This window comes from Marmota flaviventris, chromosome 9 (assembly GCF_047511675.1).
Source record: "Marmota flaviventris isolate mMarFla1 chromosome 9, mMarFla1.hap1, whole genome shotgun sequence".
In the NCBI taxonomy this organism is placed as follows: domain Eukaryota; kingdom Metazoa; phylum Chordata; class Mammalia; order Rodentia; family Sciuridae; genus Marmota; species Marmota flaviventris.
The window spans coordinates 13,229,176-13,250,992 of record NC_092506.1 but is presented as its reverse complement, the minus strand read 5'-3'; the positions used below and the strand labels follow the sequence as shown (position 1 = coordinate 13,250,992).

At 39.1% G+C, this 21,817-nt stretch overlaps 1 protein-coding gene across 3 annotated transcripts; it reads left to right on the top strand.

The window, feature by feature from the left end:
- The first annotated feature begins 9,370 nt into the window (after positions 1-9,370).
- On the top strand, positions 9,371-19,257 carry Fam111a (FAM111 trypsin like peptidase A). Of its 3 annotated transcripts, none has more exons than XM_027944577.2 (4): positions 9,371-9,455; positions 11,200-11,328; positions 13,515-13,633; positions 15,753-19,257. In XM_027944577.2, exons 3-4 carry the CDS (start codon positions 13,553-13,555, stop codon positions 17,511-17,513), a joined length of 1,842 nt encoding a protein of 613 aa, XP_027800378.2. In that variant the 5' UTR covers positions 9,371-9,455; positions 11,200-11,328; positions 13,515-13,552; the 3' UTR covers positions 17,514-19,257. The 3 variants fall into 3 exon arrangements, with proteins under 3 accessions (XP_027800378.2, XP_071472235.1, XP_071472236.1); XM_071616134.1 differs by lacking the exon at positions 9,371-9,455 and adding an exon at positions 10,815-10,983; XM_071616135.1 differs by lacking the exon at positions 9,371-9,455 and adding an exon at positions 13,103-13,122 and having other exon boundaries at positions 11,076-11,328.
- Positions 19,258-21,817: the final 2,560 nt, after the last annotated feature.

Genomic DNA, 21,817 nt, shown 5'->3' with positions numbered 1-21,817 from the left:
ATCCAGAGTATACAAAGAGCTCAAAAAATTAGACAATAAGAGAACAAACAACCCAATCAACAAATGGGCCAAGGACCTGAACAGACACTTCTCAGAGGAGGACATACAGTCAATCAACAAGTACATGAAAAAATGCTCACCATCTCTAGCAGTCAGAGAAATGCAAATCAAAACCACCCTAAGATACCATCTCACTCCAGTTAGATTGGCAGCCATTATGAAGTCAAACAACAACAAGTGCTGGCGAGGATGTGGGGAAAAGGGTACACTTGTACATTGCTGGTGGGACTGCAAATTGGTGCAGCCAATTTGGAAAGCAGTATGGAGATTTCTTGGAAAGCTGGGAATGGAGCCACCATTTGACCCAGCTATTCCCCTTCTCGGTCTATTCCCTAAAGACCTAAAAAGAGCATGCTACAGGGACACTGCTACATCGATGTTCATAGCAGCACAATTCACAATAGCTAGACTGTGGAACCAACCTAGATGCCCTTCAATGGATGAATGGATAAAAAAAATGTGGCATTTATACACAATGGAGTATTACTCTGCATTAAAAAATGACAAAATCATAGAATTTACAGGGAAATGGATGGCATTAGAGCAGATTATGCTAAGTGAAGCTAGCCAATCCCTAAAAAACAAATGTCAAATGTCTTCTTTGATATAAGGAGAGTAACTAAGAACAGAGTAGGGTCGAAGAGCATGAGAAGAAGATTAACATTAAACAGGGATGAGAGGTGGGAGGGAAAGGGAGAGAGAAGGGAAAATGCATGGAAATGGAAGGAGACCCTCAGAGGTATACAAAAGTACATACAAGAGGAAGTGAGGGGAAGGGGAAAAATAATACAAGGGGGACAAACGAATGTCAGTAAAGGGGGCAGAGAGAGAAGAGGGGAGGGGAGGGGAGGGGAGGGGAGGGGAGGGGAGGGGGGATAGTAGAGGATAGGAAAGACAGCAGAATACAACAGACACTAGTATGGCAATATGTAAATCAATGGATGTGTAACTGATGTGATTCTGCAATCTGTATATGGGGTAAAAATGGGAGCTCATAACCCACTTGAATCAAATTGTGAAATATGATATATCAAGAACTATGTAATGTTTTGAACAGCCAACAATAAAAAAAAAAATAAATAAAAAATAAAAAAAAAATGTATTTGGGGAGATCACACATATAAGCATTGTGAAAAGCAAACAATAGTGTATTAATCAGCAGTGCAAAATCTTAAAACACAAGATAACAAGGTAACTTAAAAATGATATCAACACTTAAAATCATTGGAAATATAGACAGGCAAAAATAATATGGGTAATATTTCCTGGGGAAACACTTTGTACCTGGACTTATGTGTGTCGCTTTTATATGAATCATCTTATTGAACAACTCAAAAAAATGTACAATAGTTATCATTATCATCCTTTTTTAAAAAAATAAGTGATGAAATTGAAGCCCAACTTGCTTCAAGTCACAAAAGTCATGAATTTCAGCACAAAGATTTCAATGCAAGCACTGAGACTTCAGATACCAGGGAATTTTAAAAAATAATTTTTATTGGTACATTATAATTATATATAATAGTGGGATTCATTGTTACATATTTTTACATGCACATGATATAATTTGCTTAATTTTATTTTCCAGGACCTCCCCTTTCCCTCTCCTCTTCCTCCCTATTGCCACCTTCCTCTACTCTTACTGGTCTCCCTTCTATTTTTATTAGATCACCTCATTTTTTTTCCTTTTCTTTTTCCTGTCTGGCTTCCACATATAGGAGAAAACATGCGCCCTTTAACCTTCTGAGTTTGGCTTATTGCACTTAACATAATGCTCTCATGTGCCATCCATTTTCCTGCAAATGTACAATATCATTCTTTCTGGCTGGATAAAACTCCATTATGCATACATACCATATTTTCTTTATCCTTTCATCTGTTGAAGTACACGCAGGCTGGTTCTATAATTAAGCTAGTGTGAATTGTGCTGCTATATACATGTAGATAGGTGTTTTTCACCAATGCATTATTTTACTCAAAATAAGCCAAATGATAATCCTTCCTCCCTCCCTTCCTTCTTTTCCATGCTAACTAAATTTGTGTTGCTTTCTTTCCTATTTCATCGGCCTAGTATATATATAAATTTCTGAGTTAAGGAAATTCAACACATTCAAGGAGTAGAAGTTTGAAATGAACATTTCAATTAAACTGTGTCTTTAGAAGCAATGATTCTGTGGCTATGAGGAGGCTTTAGCTTGTGGAGTTGCAATGCTTGCTAGTTGCAATGCTTTTTGATCCTCCAGTTAGGAACCAGGGAAAAGGAAGGAGATTTTCTGCAACACATCTCCAGTATTAATGAACTTTGGCCCCAAGCTGGGTCTTCAAATTTGCTCAACATGGACCAGATGCAGGACTTCAGATTCCACTGCCACTTGTTTTTCTCATTTTGTTTTAGAACTTAACTTTAATAAACATAATGGGGGTGTCCTTTAATGATGCCTAATGAGAATGAAAAAATAAAGTTATAGACTCAGAAAATATGTCTAACATATGATATATAAACAATTTGTATTCAGAATATATAAAATACTTCATTATGTATTCAGTATAATCAGTGATATAAAAGGAAAATAATCTACTAGAACAGTAGACAAAAAGCATAAAAAGGTAAACCATGAAAAAGGGGTTCAACCCCCATTCTATTTAGAAACAACTGATCAAACAATCAATAAAGTACCATTTCACATCCGCCATTATTAGCCAGCATTAAAAGTTGAGCAAAATATTGATGTTAAGTAATGAGAATGGTCATTTCCCACTGGTGGAAGTGAAAACTGGTACCACCATTTAGATACCACTTTGGTGGTATCTAATAAAGGTGAGTATGCATTTGTCCTTCAGTTGAGTGATTCCACTTCTATGCTCATGCCTGGCAGACACGTGTATCAGGAAGCATGTTCTAGGATATTCCTAGCAGAACTGCACCACTGTTTTTAGTAACAGAAACTCAGAAACAACTAAAGAATGCATAAAATGTTAAGTTTCTTCAATGGATTCTGTTAAAGTGAAAACAGGATTTCATCATCAAGATGAACCTCAAAAAACTAGTGAAATAAATCACAGAAAATATGTTATACAGGATGCATTTATATAAAATTGAAAACAGGCAAAACTAAACAATATGCTACCTATACTTTTTGATGTATAGGTCTCTTAAGAAATATAAGGCAACAGTAATTTTAAGACAATTCAAGATGAAGGAGGGGCACATTGGAGGCTTCTAGTGATTTTGATAAATTAGATCTTAAGCCAAAGGGTACAGACATGATGTTTATTATTGTTATAACATATACTGCTTTTTCGTGTATAATGTCTCATAATTTTAAAAACCCAGTTGAGTAAGTGAAGACACCATTATCACACAGGGAACACATGACAGGGTACAAGAGCAGAAGTCAGTTAATGACTTTGGTTTTGAAAGTTTTGAGGGTGAAATAATGCCACTAAGTACTCCCAGAGTTGGTGTCAAACAGGCTACAAAGTATTATTATCTAGAGCTCAGAAGTGAGGACAATGCTGCAAATTAGATTTGGGCAGTGATATTTGAAAACAGGAGGGAATCGGGAAGTGCCAAGAGAAGAAGAAACTCAGCATTAAGTGATTGTACACGTAAATGATATATGAATATGTATATCTGGTTTTGTCTGTATCCAGTCGTGTGCTTTATCAGTAATTTGAGTATATTTCCTTAGTGCTATACAGACCAAGTACAGGATAGAAACTAAACAAATGTTTAAATCACCTTTTTAAAAGATGATTGTTTTCTTTCCCTTTCTTCTCTCCGTCCTCTTTCTTTCTCTCTCTGAACTAGGGATTGAACCCAGGGTCATTTTACCACTGAGCTACACTCCAAATCTTTTTAACTTTTTTCTTTTTTAAATTTTGAGACAGGGTCTTGCTAAGTTGCTGAAGCTCTCACTAAATTGCTGACGCTGGCCTCAAACCTGAGATCCTCCTGTCTCAGCCTCCTGACTAGGTTATTATAGGCATGTGCCACCAGGGCCCATGTGATTCTTTAAATATCCAAAAGATATATAAGAAGTCCAGCTTCACTGGGAAGTAAATAAACACAAATTTTCAAATAGTGAAGTTAAATGGCATTTCATCTATGAATTTTCAAACATTTAAAATAATAAGGCCGAAATAGTTTTAAACCATATGTTTGGTCTCCTTGGACAACAGGAACAGGGTGAGTTGGTACTATTTTCCTGGAAAGTCATACATTGTGAGATGTATTTCTATCTCAGCAGTGGTATTTCAACTGCTTGAAATATGCTCTAGGTAACTATTAAGATGAGTAGAAAAAGCATGTTTGGAGTAGTTTTAAAAACAAGCAGGGCTGGGGATGTAGAAGTGGCTTGTTCATGTGTGAGACCCTGGTTCAATCCCCAGTACCACAAAAACAGACCAACAAAAACTGGAAACAGGGCTGGGGTTGTGGCTCAGTGGTAAAGGGCATGCCTAGCATGTGGGAGGCACTGGGTCCGATTCTCAGCACCACATATAAATAAATAAAATAAAGGTCCATTGGCAACTAAAAAAAATTTAAATAACTGTAAACAATCTAAGTATTCAGAAATAGAAGAATGGATTAAAATTATTTATTACAGTGAAATAGTATATGTATTTCCAAAGGCTGGCAAATGACATGTGAAAACAATGATATATTGCTTAGTGGAAAAGAAACTTATATGCATCACAGTATTTAAGTAACATAAGACTGGATCTGTATATAAGATAATAGAAGCAAATAAAGCATAGAATTATTATCTCTGGTGCTAGAAAAATGGTGGTTGTTTTTTTTTTCCTCCATTGCTCAGTAGCCATTATATTATCCTATTTGTACTCAAGAAAATCTATAATTTTTATCATTAGAAAACATGGAACATGTTACTAAAAGTGATTCTTACTAAGTAATCTTTTGTTTTCTTTATAAGGATACTGTCACGAAGCAGAAATGTCCAGGCACACCTATGGGTCAATGTCTGTGGACATAAGAGCATGTAGCAGCACCTCTAAGTTTGAAGCAAGGTCAACAAGCATGAGAGAGCCCAGAATCTAAATCTGAACACCAGTGAAGAATATTACTTCACCTTCATTTTGAGTAAAAGCTCAGGAAATTGGGCCATGGTGGGTTTACAACCTATGAGCCCAGTGGGAGTGTCCATTCGGCTCTGAGATGATTGACAATTTCAATGAAGGTATGGAGAATCACTTTATTTATTTTATTTTTTTTAGTCATACATGACAGCAGAATGCATTTTGACATATAATACATACATGGAATGTACATACATCAATCATATTGTCTATTCTATTCTGCTGCCCTTCCAAGAATCACTTTAATAAGGACAGTATTGTTTATGAAGAAAATGCAACAGATGGACATATATATTTAGGAATGCCTTTAAAGTGGATGCCTAGAGGTTCTTATTTTAAAATAGCATTTGGTCAAAGAAAGAGTAAGCAGGAGGAAGATGGTAAGATACCATGCCAGTGTGAAAATACAAATATCAAGGGCATTTTCATTCTTCTCCACGTTGCTGCTGTGGCAAGAGCACAGATTCTTGAACTCAATTACCCTCATTAAAGAAGAAACACACTTGCATCTATGCCTCCCTGGTAATGCTAATTAAACCACCTCACTGGTGAGATGACAGAAGGATCTATATTGTGCCAATAGAGCAGACCAGATCTGGGGACACCTCTCTGGGTGAAGAAATGCTCTTCCCAGTCTTGGTTTTGGGGTGTTGCACTCTGGTGTCCAGATAGGCCTGCAAGGGTGCTGCTTGCGCTGACCTCATGACTGGGAGCTGCTAGTCAAGGAACCCTGAGGACAGTGGGCGGGTAAGTGTCAAGGCCAGAAAGTTCATGAGGCTGAGCTAACAATGTAAAGTAAAGCCTAGGAACAAGGGTACAGGTGCCAAACTCCTTTGCTACAATATGAGGTTAAGAATTGCCCTACTGTAGAGGTATGATAATTAAATGATTTAATATTTGTAAAGTGGTTGCAACAGTACATAAAGAGGACTTTGTGTTTGTTAAAGTTAACAGTTGCCTTTACTAGTGGTCTAAATAGAATTCTCACCAGCATCATTTTGGGGTGGGGGTGGAGTGGGTAGATTGAACTCTGAGACACTTTGCCACTGAGATATACAGCTAGCCTTTCTTTAATTATTTTTATTTATTATTATGATGATGATGAGATAGTGTCTCACTAAGTTGTTAAGGCTGGCCTCAAACCTGTGATCTCTGGCCTCAGCTTCCCCAGTTTCTGGGATAACAGGTGTGCCATCACAGTGAGCAGCGTCTGGGTCATTTTTGAAAACTGCAGTTTCCTGGACCTTGCCCCGGGACCTGTAAAACCATATGACAGAATAGGTTGGCTCCAAGAAAAAGCTTTTTTTTTTTTTTTTAATGACTACCCTGTGTATTTCTTAAGGACCCTAAAAGGGGCGAAAACATAGATCTGCGCTAATCTCTTTGATTTGCAAATGAAGGAATTGAGACTTGCCAAAAGTCTCCCTGCAGGATCCTAAGAGAATGTTAACACTCCAAGGTTAAAATCCTCCCCAACAATCCCTTTCCCTTTTCAGCTATTTCCGTGTCCTCCAGCAAATTAATCTGTTATATAAAAATACGTGTGAAAGGGGTCAAAGTCACACATACTTCAAAGAAGTGGGTGTGAGGATCAAATAAGACCAAGGCCAGTTAAACACACAAAGGATGAATACGCAAACTGCCACCACCCCTTCCTCGGGCAATTCTCTCAGGCACAAGACGGAATTTTTCTTGACTGGGAGCAAATTGCGCTGTGAGGTTTTGCAAACTGCAGTACCAGGAACTGCAGAAGCCACTCAAGCCTGCATGTCCCCTACTGATTGATACCTCTGCTGCTGCAACTTGTGGCCACAACTACCCAGAGCGCTGCTGACATGGCCTTTCCTACAAAGGAAGGTCCCAGCTTGCTGTCACCCTGCTGCTCAGAGCCTCCCCAAATACCAGTGGGAGGAGTACTGCCCCTCAGAGGTCTAAGCCACGCCCCTTATAGTGGACAGAGCTCCAGCTGCTGAGCTGTAGCTCCTGGAACTCATATCTCCCAATGCCTTTGAACTCTAATTGAAATGAATACCACCTCTTCCTGGTGTCAGAAGAGTGATTTGTTACATCCCTCTTGTGGAATTAAGATATAAGGATCACAAAGAACCCATGCTAAAGTAAGATTCCATCCCTAAAAGAAAGCCATTCCCCTATTACCTAAAGCCATGATATAGTTTATTGCAAATATGTAAGGTTTCAGAATTATCTGTTCATTTTATAACCTGTCCCCCATAAACCAATACATAATTTACAAAGCCAGAAATGTTTAAAAATAAAATGTTCCAAAATATACAAAATTATATGAAGATTTCGGAAACAATGTCATAGATATTTTGCTACGTAAGTTTAGTTACACAGGTGTTAGAACAGGTTTTATGTTTTCCGTAAACCTCCTATTATCTTTTCATGAACTAACATTTTATCTATCAAAATCATTTGAATAAGATTTCCAGTGAATTTTAATTTTGTGGATTGAGAATTTTATGAACATGTTGACTTCTTAACATCCATGTTCTAGAAAGCGATGTTAAGCTTATTGTCTATTAAATCACTCCTTTGCTTATGCAGTGAAACGTAAAAATGGCAGAAAGAGAGAAATAAATTTAAAAGCCACCAGAGAAAACACTTTCAGTGGCAGGAACACATTCTTAGTGCTTTAACCACTTGTTATTCTACCCTCATAAGTCTTACTCTAATGTCTACAATCACAGGCTTCGACAATAGTGTTTGTTTCAAAAAAGACAACTTCACTTCGTTTCAGAGTGTTCTGAGCCTCTTAACTTCTGGCCAATATCTCAAAAGCGCATGAAATACTAGCAATTTAGCTCAAATGGTAGGAAGTTCTTTAGTACTTGGGACTACCAGGATAGCTCTTGAAAAGTGTCTTCAGATTGATGGACAATTACAACTTCAGTATTCTTTACCATCTCTTAATGGGCATTGAAGTTGTCATTGTCCCAGAACACAGAACCCGTGACAGGAAAAAAAAAAAAACCCACAAACCAAATCCTTATTATTTGGTAATCATGGCTTGCCTTACTCACAAGAGTGTGAAAATCGCTGAAGATTCAAAAAATGACAGTGAGTGAAGAAACTTTTATATAATTGGGGGATTTTTTTTTTTTTTTTTTTTTTTTTGATAGAGCAATCTTTCTTAAACCCCAGACCCACAGAAGACAAAACAGTCATTTTATCTACTCTGGGTGTTTGTGTATACCTTTGGGTCAGTTTTCTAAAACTCTCACAGTATTGCAGTTAACTAAACACACCTTTTAAAACTGTTACTTTATATGCATCATATATCTTTCTGTCAATTGCATAAAGAGTTGTCACTATTGTAACCTTTATTCTCTTCTCCAAAACATCATCGAGTACTTACTTGCACCTTTGAATGCAGGTCCTGCATACAGGCTGCCATGAAAGTTTTACCCAATCTTCTTTGGTCATCAGTTTTGATGCATATTTCGGGAGTCCATACCATCTTCTTGTTCAGGATTGTAGATGTCTGAACACGTTCGGAAAATCAATTTAGGACAAGGGTATTTACTCTGTCTTCATCTGTAGCTTCTTCTTGGTTTTCATATTCCTGGGACCTGTCTCTTAAGCTGGGGCTGTTGACTCCTGGGAAGGGCCCAAATAGCTCACGTTTCCTGCTTCCCACCTACCCACCCAGCCAAGTGCCTCCTGAGTGTTGGAGCAGATGATTCTGCGGTTACCCAATCCTCCTGCCTAGCCATGGCTGCGGGCACTTTGGAGCCACTTTCCCGCCGCCTACTAACCCAGCTGCTTTCCTCAAGTTGTTGCAATTGCTGGTCCAGGACAGTCCAGTCCGCTCTGCTGGCTGCCCCTGGCGACCCACGCCCTCTAAGCCCCGCCCAACCCAACTTCCCTCTAACCCCATTGGGGTCCTTTTTAATACTTCCCGAGGAACTGGGAGAAAAGAAACAGGTGCAGTAGGTAATAAAGTTATGGGGCGTGGTCATTCTGGCCGGAAAAAGTAGCGCTTAAGGAGAGAAAGGGGGAGCGCTCCCCCGCCTGACCTTGCCATCTACTCTCACCCGCCAATTACGCGGAAGCCGTGGAACAGCTCCACGTCGTGGCCAGAGAGCGGCCAACTGGCTTCCGAGGAGGCGAGTTGCTGTCTGAAAAGAGAAGACGAGCTCAGGATCTCTCTGTTCATTGGCCAGGCGCGTCATTTCTACCGGGAGAGCGCGATTCCAGTGCTGGCGGGAAAGGTCCCTTGCAGTGGTGCTGGTGAGTTCATCGCTGGACTTGGAACGGACTCTTCCTCTTAGGTATGTTACCCCTTTGGTTCTGGGCTAACTGGGAGAATTCATTGGCAGAAAAATCTCGGGCTGGTAGAGAGCAGGAGGAAAAATCCTCTATTCCTGGATGCTTGCTATCTTTTCTAGAGAGGGTACCACGTGCAGTCCCTGGAAACAAAAAGAACAGAGATGGGTGAAACGATGTATTTCTTTTGCAGTGCTTAACATGATGTGCTTGTCTTGCTTTCATCAACGTAAATTTACTGTTCCAGGCATGTTCTGCCAGGAAATTAAAAAGTTGCAAGTGTTTTTATTATTTATTCCAGTAACGTCCTCAGAGACCCAACCAGTCTTCATTAGAAGGCATCAAAGAACAGGTTGCAACTCAAGAATTCTTGAACCTTCTCCTCAAAATCCTAACTTTGGTATATCCACCAACCCTAAACTGTTATCCAATCCTATCTAATCCCCCACTCCCCAAACACACACACTAAAGACCAGGTTTAAACCAGACTTCATAATCTCAATATTAGCCCAGCTTTGCTTTACCCTCCCCAGGAAACTACCAGAATGCTGTCAAGCTATTAGTCTCCATTACCTCATAAGCAATAAGCTTGGCTTTGTCTTATCAGCAGGTTGCTTTGATGACATTTCTGAAAGCAGACATTTGCCATTCTTGAAGACCCCTGCAAGACCGAATCAGCCTCTTCCACCTTAACCAACACCCCCCAACCCAGAATCAGTGTTCCCTGCTGAGGTCCCTTCAACCTCTAAGAGCCCTCTGCCCCCAAAGCTGGGTAAAGTAGCTGTTTCATTAAGTTGAAATCCAGTTCCTTTTCGTTGTGTTTCCCAAGTGCTGAATCTATTTTGTTCCTAGGAGTAAGGAAACCTTTTAAGTAATCCTTTTGAATTATCTGCTCGGATTAAAAAAAAAAAAATCTTATGGTTGGCGAAAATCTGCCTTATTTTTTAGCAACAATGCAGTTTGTCTCTGTTATTGTAAAATATCATCATCATCATCATCATCATACTTCAGTAAAAGAAAACTTCGTGGAGAAGAGAACAGGCATGGGCTCTGATAAATGTGTTTCCCAGGGCTCGCCCTGACGACCGAGACATGCAGAAGGTTTTGTTTTAGACTGATGGCGCTGTCTGAAATAAATACAAAATCAGATGCTTCCCTGGAGAGCCACCCGAGGCCAGGAACAGCCAGTCTCCCCCTCTTCCCAGAGGTCCAAAAAAAGCAAGGAACTGAGGGGGATGGAGGTGGGAGATGGGGTAGTTTAGGAGAGAAGAGGCCTGACAGGCAGAGAAGGCAAAGAAAGTAACTAAATGGCAGGGGCAACAGCCACTCACAGAAAGGTGGGCGGTCCTTTCAAGCCCTTAGTCCCACCTCCATCCTTTCTTGTCCAATCCGAGTTTAAGTGGGCGCACTCTCATTGGCCAGACTAGCTGCCTCTCTGTGGAACCCGGGCTGCTGACGTGCATTGGCGCGGGATTTGAATGCCAGCCCTTTGGGTGTGCCAGGCGCGCAGCAGCCAGGGAGCCCGGGGAATTGGTGAGCCAGCCTGGTGGGCGAGCGCTCGGGGTGGGTGAGCCCACCAGTTGCTCCGCAGGGTGGGCGCGGGCGCGCTGGAGCCTCTGGGTCTGGAAGGGGATGAGGCTGGAGGCCCAGAAACCTGGGCCAGAAGCGTCGTCCACCTGGAGGGTCCGAGGGCTCTGGATTTTCTTAGAAACTCATTACCAGTGTTTCTTGTCCCACTCTGTGCTGGAGAGAGGAGAGACGTGGTGGACAAGGACCAGGCTCGGATCGGCCGTGATCCCAGTTTCTGGAAAGCGTGGCTGAGCCAGAGAGAAAGTGAAAGCAAGCGAGCGCGCGCAGGAGCGAGCCGGGTGCGAGACTGTAAGAGAGGGAAGCGGGGGGTGGGGGGGTGGGGGGGGAAGGTGCGGGGGGGGGGGAGGACGGAGAAATAAGAAGACGCTAGAAGTATATCGAAGGAAGGCAAAGGAGAGGGGAACGGGGAGAAGGGAAAGGAGAGGGGAGAAGAAAAGAGAATATGAGAATGAGAATTCCAGGAGAGCTGTCAGGTGGAGATGGGATCCAGGACAGGCTGTATTACTTTTATCCCTTTAGTGTAGGAAGTAAAGCAAGTCCTTTAGGTGAGTAGAACCTAGACATATCCCACTATAACACAGGGTTGGAATAGGAGAGCGGTAAAGTCCTTCACATTTTGATATAACACAGTTTAGTGTATATACTGGAACCGATGTGTGGGGCGGGGGCGGTATTGGGGAGTATTCTTAACATCTTGGCCTTTTCCACTGCAGCTGCTCATATACAAGCCAGTAATCCTAAAATTCATATTTCTTTCTGCTTGATTTGTTTTCCTTTTGTAGTGGGTGTGTTAATTACTTCTGAAGCAATTTCTTTCTCAGACATCATTAGATGAGTCATCATCAACAGTGACACCCCACCCAAATTTTCTGCCTTCAAAGATCTTACAGCTCGGCTCAGTTCCTCAATTGTTTGTCTATTTTTACCACCTCCACCCCTTCTTTGATGTTTAAAAAGTATACCTTTGGTTAAGTGTTTACTGATAATAGTACTGGCAGTAATATTTACTGGGCAGCCTATTAAATGGCATTCACTGTTCTAAAGGACACTTTTTAATCTTCACAACACCAGAAGTTAATTCTAATAATGCCCTCATTTTAGATAAGGAAAATGATACAGGAAGTAGTTAATTGTTATTTCACAGGTCATGAAACTGGGAAGTGGCAATCTTATAGTTGAGCCCAGATGTTCTTATAAATACTGTCATTGATATAGTACATTTTCATATTCATATCTTGTTTAAAACAATTGTCTCTTTTTACAAACAGGAAACTAAGGTTCACATAGGCTAACTGGATTTCCTTAGAAACTCATTACCAGTAATTGAGAAGTTCCTGCACCATAGTGAAGTGGTTACAAGAATAAGCACAGTCTTTAGATGACTTCCACTTGCCAAAGAGTGCAGAGGAGAGTGCATAAGTAAAATGACAAGGGAAAGAAGCAATCCAAGAAGTGAACATTCCACAGCTTTTCTGTCCACTTTGACAGATCAATGCTTTTTCTAGAATGAAAGAGACTTAAAAGCCATAATTAAAGGCAACTTTCATACCTCATCTGGATTTTGGGTTTAACAAATTAGTGTTGTGATTATAAAAGAAAATGTCCTTCATTTTAGAAATAGAATATATATTTTTTACAAATAGCCAAGTAATAGAGATAGTCTAGGTGTCCATCAGCAGATGGATAAGGAAAATGTGGTATATAAACACAATGGAGTTTCACCCATCCATAAAGAAGAATGTGATTATGTTGTGTGTTGGTACATGGATGTAACTGGGGAACATCATGCTAAGTGAAATAAGCCAGACTCAGGAAGTCAAGGGTTGAATGTTTCCTCTCATATGCAAAAGCTAGAGAGAAAACAAGGAATTAAAAAGGCAGTGGGGGGGGGAGGGTCTTATGAAAACAGAAGGGAGAAAAGTAGAGTGGAAGCTTATGTAAACTTTTCAGATTACTTTATGAAATCCCATTCCAAATTTCTTTTATCTTCAGGGTATTAACCAGTTCCTTTCCTACCCTTTTCCTTAAATTTTACCATCTCTCGCATCTCCATCTTAAATAGAGACCAAATTTTAACTCAAGGTAAGTAGAAGAACACACTTTTGAATTCTCCAGCTATAGATTTTTCTATGGGTTTTAATATTTGCACTTGGACAGATCTCTCTTCTCTAAGCTATCCTTTCCCCCAAGTTTAAAAAAAAAAAAATCTAGATATAACCTCTTTCCCACTGTAGTTGGGATTCGCAGTTAGAGATAATTTTCATAAAGTGTCAAGTGTAGTGACTGACACATAATGCTCTATAAAAGAAAGCTTTTATTGTTGGGGTGATAATACTTGGTGGATAAATTATTTGCTAGGTTAATATCTCTGGGGAGGGCAAGGCCAGAGCTGAAGAAGGAAGTTCATCTCTTCCTCTACACAATTAATGACAGCTATGAAGATACTGCTGTAACTTGAACCTTTTTTAAATTAGTGTTTCAGCTGAACTACCTATTTCATCTTCAAGTCATCATGAGCTGTAAGAAACGCAGGTCACAGAAGAACTTGTTTGATGTGAAAAAAAACATGAAAATAGAGAACTATTTTTCTCAGGTATGTTTGTAAATACTATTTATGTAATGAATATGCTAATGTTAGATTTAGCCATCCTTGAGTCTGTATTGCATAAATCTTCCTGCCAAGAAATCATATCATTATATATTGGAAATATTTATATAAGGTAAGACCTTTCTCATCCACTTTCTTTTTATATATATATATATATATATATATATAATTTTGGTCATATCACACTAGCCCTTAAAAAAAAACTGGTAGTAATTCCTGGACAACCATAAAAACCAAATAACTATATTAAACTTTGGATAAAACAAAACCAAAATTAATCTATTTCATAGCACAGAAATACCATGCCAAGTGTGACTGATATACTGAATCATAATAACCTACATCTGTATAGTGCTTTGCAGTTTTTGAAACAAATTATTTGCTTGTTTATTCTTACCATAACCATGTTATTTAGGTAAAAGAGTTTACCTCTAATGTGTTTCCTTGAAAAGTTCCTATATGTGCCCAAGAATACTTTGACAAGTTGGAATTCTGTTACAATGCTCCCATGGGGTACATGAGCAAGATGTTTCTGACAGCATTAGGCTTTAGAGATGCCTTTTGAAGATTTGCACACGTAAATTTACATTATCTTGTGTTCTTTTTATCTCTTTGACCCAGACTACTAGTATTTAACAAATTTACCCTATCATGCCAGTCAGGTTGCTAGGTTGTGCTACACAATGATATTAGGCCTAGTCTTTACGACAATCCTGGCTTTGTTATTCCCATTACCAGAATGTAGTCTTGCTAGCATATGACCCCATGCCTGTTCATACTCTCACTGTAATGAGTAGGACTTCAGGAAAATGTACCTTTTAGACATAGGTACATTTTCCTGAAGTCCTATTCATAAGCAGTTGCTCTTAATTTTTCATTAATTTTTTTTGTGCTGTTTGACTAATCCTCTTTAATTCCTTCCCCTTCCCCAACTCCTGGTTCTTAAGATGATACCCTATAAAAATCAGTATTATGCATGCTTGTAATCCCAGTGGTTTGGGAAGCTGAGACAGGAGGATCATGAATTCAAAGCCAGCCTCAGCAAAAGTGAGGCACTTATCAACTCAGCGAGACCCTGTCTCTAAATAGAATACAAAATAGGGCTGGGGATGTGGCTTATGGGGCAAGTGCCCCTGATTTCAATTCCTGGTATCCTGCCCCTGCCAAAAAAAAAAAAAATTGAGTATCATGAATGCAAATTTTACCAAGAAAAAATGTTTGGTGTCATGGAAAGGAATATTAGACTTAAGTGTTGGTATTCTGGCACTCACTTCATTTAGTGGTTATTACATGATGCTAGGAAAGGCACTAACAAGAAAAACTTTCTATACCTAAGTTTCTCCATCAAAAAGACAAAGAGAGGCCATATTTGTTTCTTCTCAAGTCATAGAATTTGGGGATTAATTGATGTCATAGAGGAAATAAGTTTTTTGCATGATAGGTTCTGGGTGAGTGAAGGTATTCATTATTAGAAATAACTGTTTGTATGACCATATAATTAGTTAGCTAATGAGGATTTTGTTTAAGATGTAAGGCCTAATAATAAATCATGGTGATGTATTCTTGCTGAACTTGGTATTTTTAAAAATTTTTTGTTTTAATTTTTAGTTGTTGATGGACCTTATTTTATTTACTTATTTTTATGTGGGTGCTGAGAATCGAACCCCGTGGCTCACACGTATGAAGCAAGTGCTCTACCAATGAGCTACAACTCCAGCCCATGAACTTGATATTTTAAGAACAAAATTTTCAGTGCAGTTTATCACTGTTTGAGAAAAGTAAAAATTTTACAACTGAGAATAGTAAACAAGACATGAAGTGATACTTTAAGAAAGCTGGTAGCTTTTTAAGCATGTGTCTCAGAAAAATGCACCAGCGTATCATATTAGGAGCTTATCTGACTCATGTGATGTGACAGTCTGCTCAGCTTATATTCTAGAGCTGAAGTTAAACTCAGATCTAATTATATTCACTGGTTTTTTGACTATGAGTTTCCCATAGAAATTCTGTGAATTGCATATTTAAAAAGGAAACAAGCAACAACAACAACAAACTAGGGTTCTATTCAGAGTCTCAAGGTTTTTCTTCTAACATATGTTTTTAGGTCCCAAAAGAACAGCAGAATAATTCCGGTATTATTCAAATGAAGATGCAATCTAGAAAAAGGCCAAGAGATATAACTAACACCCAGGATCAAAGTTCCCACTCACCCAGGAAAACTCCAAAAGTCCAGACCACTTCTCCAAATAAGATCATTAATATTATCTTGGATGTAAACCTTAGAAAAAACAAGAACATGAAATATATGCTCACACACAGCGAGGGGGGCAGCTTGCTGGCGGGGCTCAAGACCGTTGATGCTGTCAGAAAAGCTATGGAGACTCGGCCAGGTAAGGAAATGCTGGTGCGTGGCACAGAAGGAATTGAAGGCTTCTTAAACCTTGGAATGCCACTCAGTTGTTTTCCTGAAAACAGCCACGTGGTAATTACATTTTCCAAAAGTAAAAGCAAGCAGAAAGAAGATGGCCAAGTATTTGGCCGGCTCAACCAGGAATCTACTGACGTGGTCAAATTTTACATTCATGCAATTGGGAAGATCAGAAAACGAATTGTGAAGCGTGGGGAGCTTCACAAAGAAGGAAACAAACTCTGTGTCTATGGTTTCAAAGGAGAAACCATCAAGGACACCATGTGCAAGGATGGAAGGTTTCTTCCCTTTTTGGAGACTGACAATTGGAAGCTCATTGGTAACCTGGACTCCATTCTAGAAAACTCACAGCTGATAGATGAGTTAGAAGGTAAGCTCTTTCAAGTTGAGGCTGATCAAGTAATGAACCCTAAGGCAGCAGCTGCTCAAAACAATGAGTTAGAAGAAAGAAACACCCGTGTGTTGAAAGAGTACATTGTGGAAGAGTATCCCTGTTTGAAAAGAGAAAGTGAAAAAATCAGGGAAAACTTGAAGGAAAAAATGAAAAAAAGACAGAAGAATACTTCTCTATTTAAATTGCATAAAACAAATTTTGGGAAACGCACAAAAAACTCAACTCCAGTGAAAGTAATCAAACATCTTTCACAATTCAGTGACTCAGTGGGGTACATATTCTGGAACAATAATGGAAATGGAGGCTGTGCCACCTGCTTTGTTTTTAAGGGATTGTTCATTTTCACTTGTCGGCATGTAATAAACGATATCGTGGGAGAAGGAATAGAGCCAAGCCAGTGGGCAGATATAATCAGTCAATGTGTAATGGTGAAATTCGATTATGAAGATACCCCAGTCACAAAAGACAACTGCTTTCTCGTTGAACCTTGGTTTGAGATATCTGACACAACTCTTGACTACGCTGTCCTGAAACTAAAAGAAAACGGACAAGAAGTACCTGCGGGGCTGTATAATGGGATTGGTCCTATACCGTATAGTGGTTTGATATATATTATTGGCCATCCAGATGGAGAAAAGAAGCATACTGATGCTTGTGTTGTGATTCCTCAGGGTAAACGAGAAGAGAAATGTAAGGAAAAGATTCAGATGAGAACAGCAGCAGGTTACTATAAATCTGAGTTTATCCACATGTACACTCAAAGAAGCTTCCAGGAAATGCTTCAAAATCCTGATGTGATTACCTATGACACCACCTTTTTTTTTGGGTCTTCTGGCTCTCCGGTGTTTGATTCAAAAGGTTCCTTGGTGGCCATGCATGCTGCTGGCACCACGTGTCTGCTACTGAGTGAGAAGGCTCATATCATTGAGTTTGGCCCGGCTATGAACAGTATCCTCTCAAATATTAAGCAAAACCATGAAAGATGGTATAATGATGTATTTCTAAACCAACAGGATGTAGAAATGCCAAGTCAAGAGTACTGAGGACTGGTGAGAATTTAGTCCACTTACCAACTTTAAGGGAATTGCCTATTTTATTCCATATTCCATGGTCAATTTCATAAAACATATTAATAATCAATATTGCAGGCCACTTTCCATAAGCCAAGCATTTTTCTATCCCCTGGAGAAATAAGTTCCAAGAACCCTATGAGGAGGAGAGCTACCCCTATTTTAAAGTCAAGCAAAATGAAGACTTGATATGATTTAGCAACATTTATAATGACAATCTCCAGTAACTTGATGTTTTTTTCATTTCTTCCCCTAAATTCACTTGCTTCACAGCAGAAGCTTAGACTTGTTTACCAATTATCCCCCATATTTGACACATGGAAAGGAAATGCTTAGAAAAATGTATGGGTCAATCAGGAGCAAAATATGGCACTGTAGTTAATGTTAACTGAAGAGTTAAATGCTTGGTTAGAAATAATTACAAACAAAAATCTTTTACAATTTCTGAGATTCTCATATTATTAAATGTCAGAATACACTTGTCCTGGAAAGTCAGAAGTAATATCCACTCTTTGGTGAAGGTGTTCCTGCACCCGCTGTCTGACAGGGTCACAGTGTAGGGGATGCTGCGGCAGGGCCGCACCATCTGGAAACTGGAACCATTAGAAATGTTAAGTATTTTGTTTATGATCCCCATGATATGGATAACAGGGCATATGTCAATCAATAATAAAAGTACATATTGCCTGAGATTGCAGGAAAATTCCCAGAATGAGACTAAGGATACAATTGAGACATGCCATGAGGTGCATTTCAATCTCTCTCAGGATACAAACAATGGTGTTATTCCTCAAGCCTGAGCAAGAAGAAATATTTATCCAATGGTTAACAATTTACATTAGCCCCCCAACCCCATTCTAAAGCCACAACCTGTACAACAGCCTAGCTACAGAAAAACAATTGCTGTGCCAACAGTACAAGGACCACCGTATGTAGCTTATGGTATCCCCCTCGAGGACAAGAGGCTAATAAAAATACATTTCCCCAACCAATAGACCCTCCTTTGCCTTACACAGAAACTAATGATAAAAATGGAAAACACACAGTTAACATAAATGACAAATGGGTTGAGGGATAAAGCCTGCCCTTTAGTTAAAGATTACAAAGACATAAAAATTGGTGTGCTTTGACCAAGGATCAAAGAAGTTCTTTAAGAAAGTAGTTGAATAGATCATATGAAAAAAAGAAATTACCTTGGAAATTAGAAATAGAATAATGTAAAATTAACATAGATATATTTTAGAGGTACTTCAAAGTAGTAGGCTTTTAAATAATAGACTTTCACTATTTTAAGTGTGTTTTAGTGAGATTTTAGTTTAGAAGTAAGAAAGCTTACCAATAATCATAAGTATGCTTTAAAGTTAAAGATTAATGAAATAATTATAGGTATGCTTTAAAATCAGAAGTGAATAATAGGTCAGTAGTCATATAGTCTAGTTGCGTCGCTAGCACCTAGTGATTGAGGTGAAAACATAAAAGCTTAATCATGATTGACTAAGGTTACAGAAAAATATTTTGAACAATGTACTCAATATCTTAGGTAATCAATGTATGTAGAAAAGATTGTAATTCTTGAAAATTATGTAAATCAAAAAAGTTTCGTGCTTTGAAGCTATCCATTAACTACCTGAAAAAAACACCTGTAAAAAAGGAATAAAAATAAAGGTCCCTCCAGGGGCAGCAGAGATGTCTTCTGGAGGTTGCTCGGAACTTGCAACCTGTCGTCCCGACTCTTCTTCTTTCGACCACTCCTCCTTCAGGGCCCCTGGAACCCCACTCCCCCTGGCCGGGGCTGGACCTCGGCAACTCTTCCCATATGAACAGGCTACGAGGACAAGGGCATCTAAGAAGGTCATATTCCTTTATTCTGATTTCCTTTGTTTTAACCTAAGGTCCTTTTTTCTGTTCCAAGATCCCACCCAGTGTAGGCATCACATTTAACTTTCATGTCCGTAGGCTCCTCTTGGTTGTGACAGTTTCTCAGACTTCTTGGTTTTAAGGCTGCCCGTCTATTAGAATTTGACAGATGCTTTTCTGATGGGACCGGGTTGTAGACTGGGGAGGAAGTTTATAGAATGAAGTATCATTCTCACCCTACCAAGGGATCATACTGTCAACATGATCCATCATTGGTGCTGGCCTTTGTCCCCCGGCTAAAATGGTGTTTTATCATTCACGTATTACCCTACATGGTATTCTTTGGGAGAAAGTTACTATGCACAACCCATGTTTGTGAAGTAGAGACTTAGGTTCTCCTTCCTTAGGTAGGGGACTCCTGGAGAATCTACATAATTTATTTGGGATCATTTTGCATGGAGATTTGTCTCTTTTCCCCATTCATGAATTCCATCATCAGTATAGACTCGCAATACCCTTAACTCCATATGGATCCATAACCACATGGATCATTTTCACTCCCTCCCTTTGCCTACCTATAAATTCTCTACTCCACCCACAGAAAATAGAATTTTTATCATACCTCAGTAATTTATTTAACTGTTTGATTCTGGTATGCAGTTGGCACAGTGATGCACACCTGTAATCCCAGGGAATTGAGACACTTGGGCAGTGTAAACTCAAGGCCAGCCTGAGCAACTTAGCAGGACCCTCAGCAATTTAGTGAGACCCTGGCTCAAAATAAAAAATAAAAAGTGCTGGGATGTAGCTCAGTGGTAAAACACAGAAGCAAATTGTATCCAGAGGAGAAATATATCAACAAAAATGTGTTTGTGTGCAATTTCTTTTGCTTTTAATCTTCATACTCTATTCCTTCCCAGAGTTAAGTCAGGACCTTTTCCCTCAGCTCTTTGGCAGTTATTTTATTCATTTATAATTCAGTTATAATATAATACCTTTAGACTGGTCACAGCCTACATACATTCTTCCCTTTGATCTTTTGAACTCCTAAATGAATTTTTAAAGTTGTGTATACTAATGATTTGCTTTTTTGTGCTGTCAAATTCTATAGGTTTTAGCAAGTACATGATGTCATGTATTCACCATTGCAATGTCATACAGAGTAGTTTCTCTTCCCTAAAAATTTCCCTGTGCTTTACCTGCTTGTCCTATCCCTCCCTCCTGCACCCCTGGCAATCACTGATCTTTTTTATTGCCTTTATAGTTTTACTTTTTCCAGAATGTCATGTAACTATAATTTCACAGTATATAGCATTTTCAATTTGGCTATTTCATTTAGAAGGTTTCTCTGTGTGTATTTTATGGCTTGATAGCTCACTTCTTTTTATCTCTGAGTAATAGTCCACTGTATGGATTTACCACGATTTGTTTATTTGCTCACCTTTCAAAAGACATCTTAGTTGCTTCTAGTTTTCAGTGATTTTATGAATAAAGCTTCTCCAAACATTTGTGTACAGCTTTTGGTATGAATGTAAGTTTTCAACTCAACTGGGAAAATACTGAGTGCAATTGATGGGTCGTATAGTAAGAGAATGTTTAGCTTTGTAAGAATTTGCCAAACTGTCTACTAAAGGAACTCTGTCATTCTGCATTCCCACTAACAATGAAGGAGAGATCCTGTTTCCCCGTCCTCACCAGCATTTGGAATGGTCAGTTTTTCTTTTCTTTTTTTTTTTAAGTATTTTGTTTTCTTTAGTTATACATTACAGTAGGATATATTTGGACATATTATACATACACAGTAGTCAGTTTTTCTTGTCTTTTTTTTTAAAGGCATATTAATACTGCCTGGGATTCTTCAGGGGATACAAGATTTATTAATGAAGTTGGGAATGTCTTGGATGATCTAGGACATGGCTACAGAGTTATAATATCAGCCCAAATTCAGTCAGGAAAATGGGGCTGCTATAAATAGTTTAAGAATAAGGTATTTAATAAAGAATTAGGGTATTGCTGAGTACAGTGTTGCACACTTATAATCCCAGCAACTTGGGAAACTGAGTTAGGAGGGTTGAAAGTTTAAGGCCAGCCTCAGCAACTAAGTGAGACCCTGTCTCAAGATAAAAAGAGCTGGGGATTAGCTCCAAGGCAAAGCCTCCCTGGGTTCAATCCCCAGAATCCCCCCTCCAAAAAATAGGAAATAGAGAATTAAGGTGTCTGTGAGTAGTAGAGGCAGGAAAAGGAGTTCTGTACTATGTCAACCTAAAGCACCAGAAGGAGGAGAAAAGTTGCAGATCGAAGTGGAAATGTCTGAGGAGATGCCAGGTCCGGTCATGATGACACTAAGGAATTTACAGAGAGATTGCAAAACGTATACTAATGTTTTGCTTTTTGTGCTGTCAAATTATATAGGCTGCACC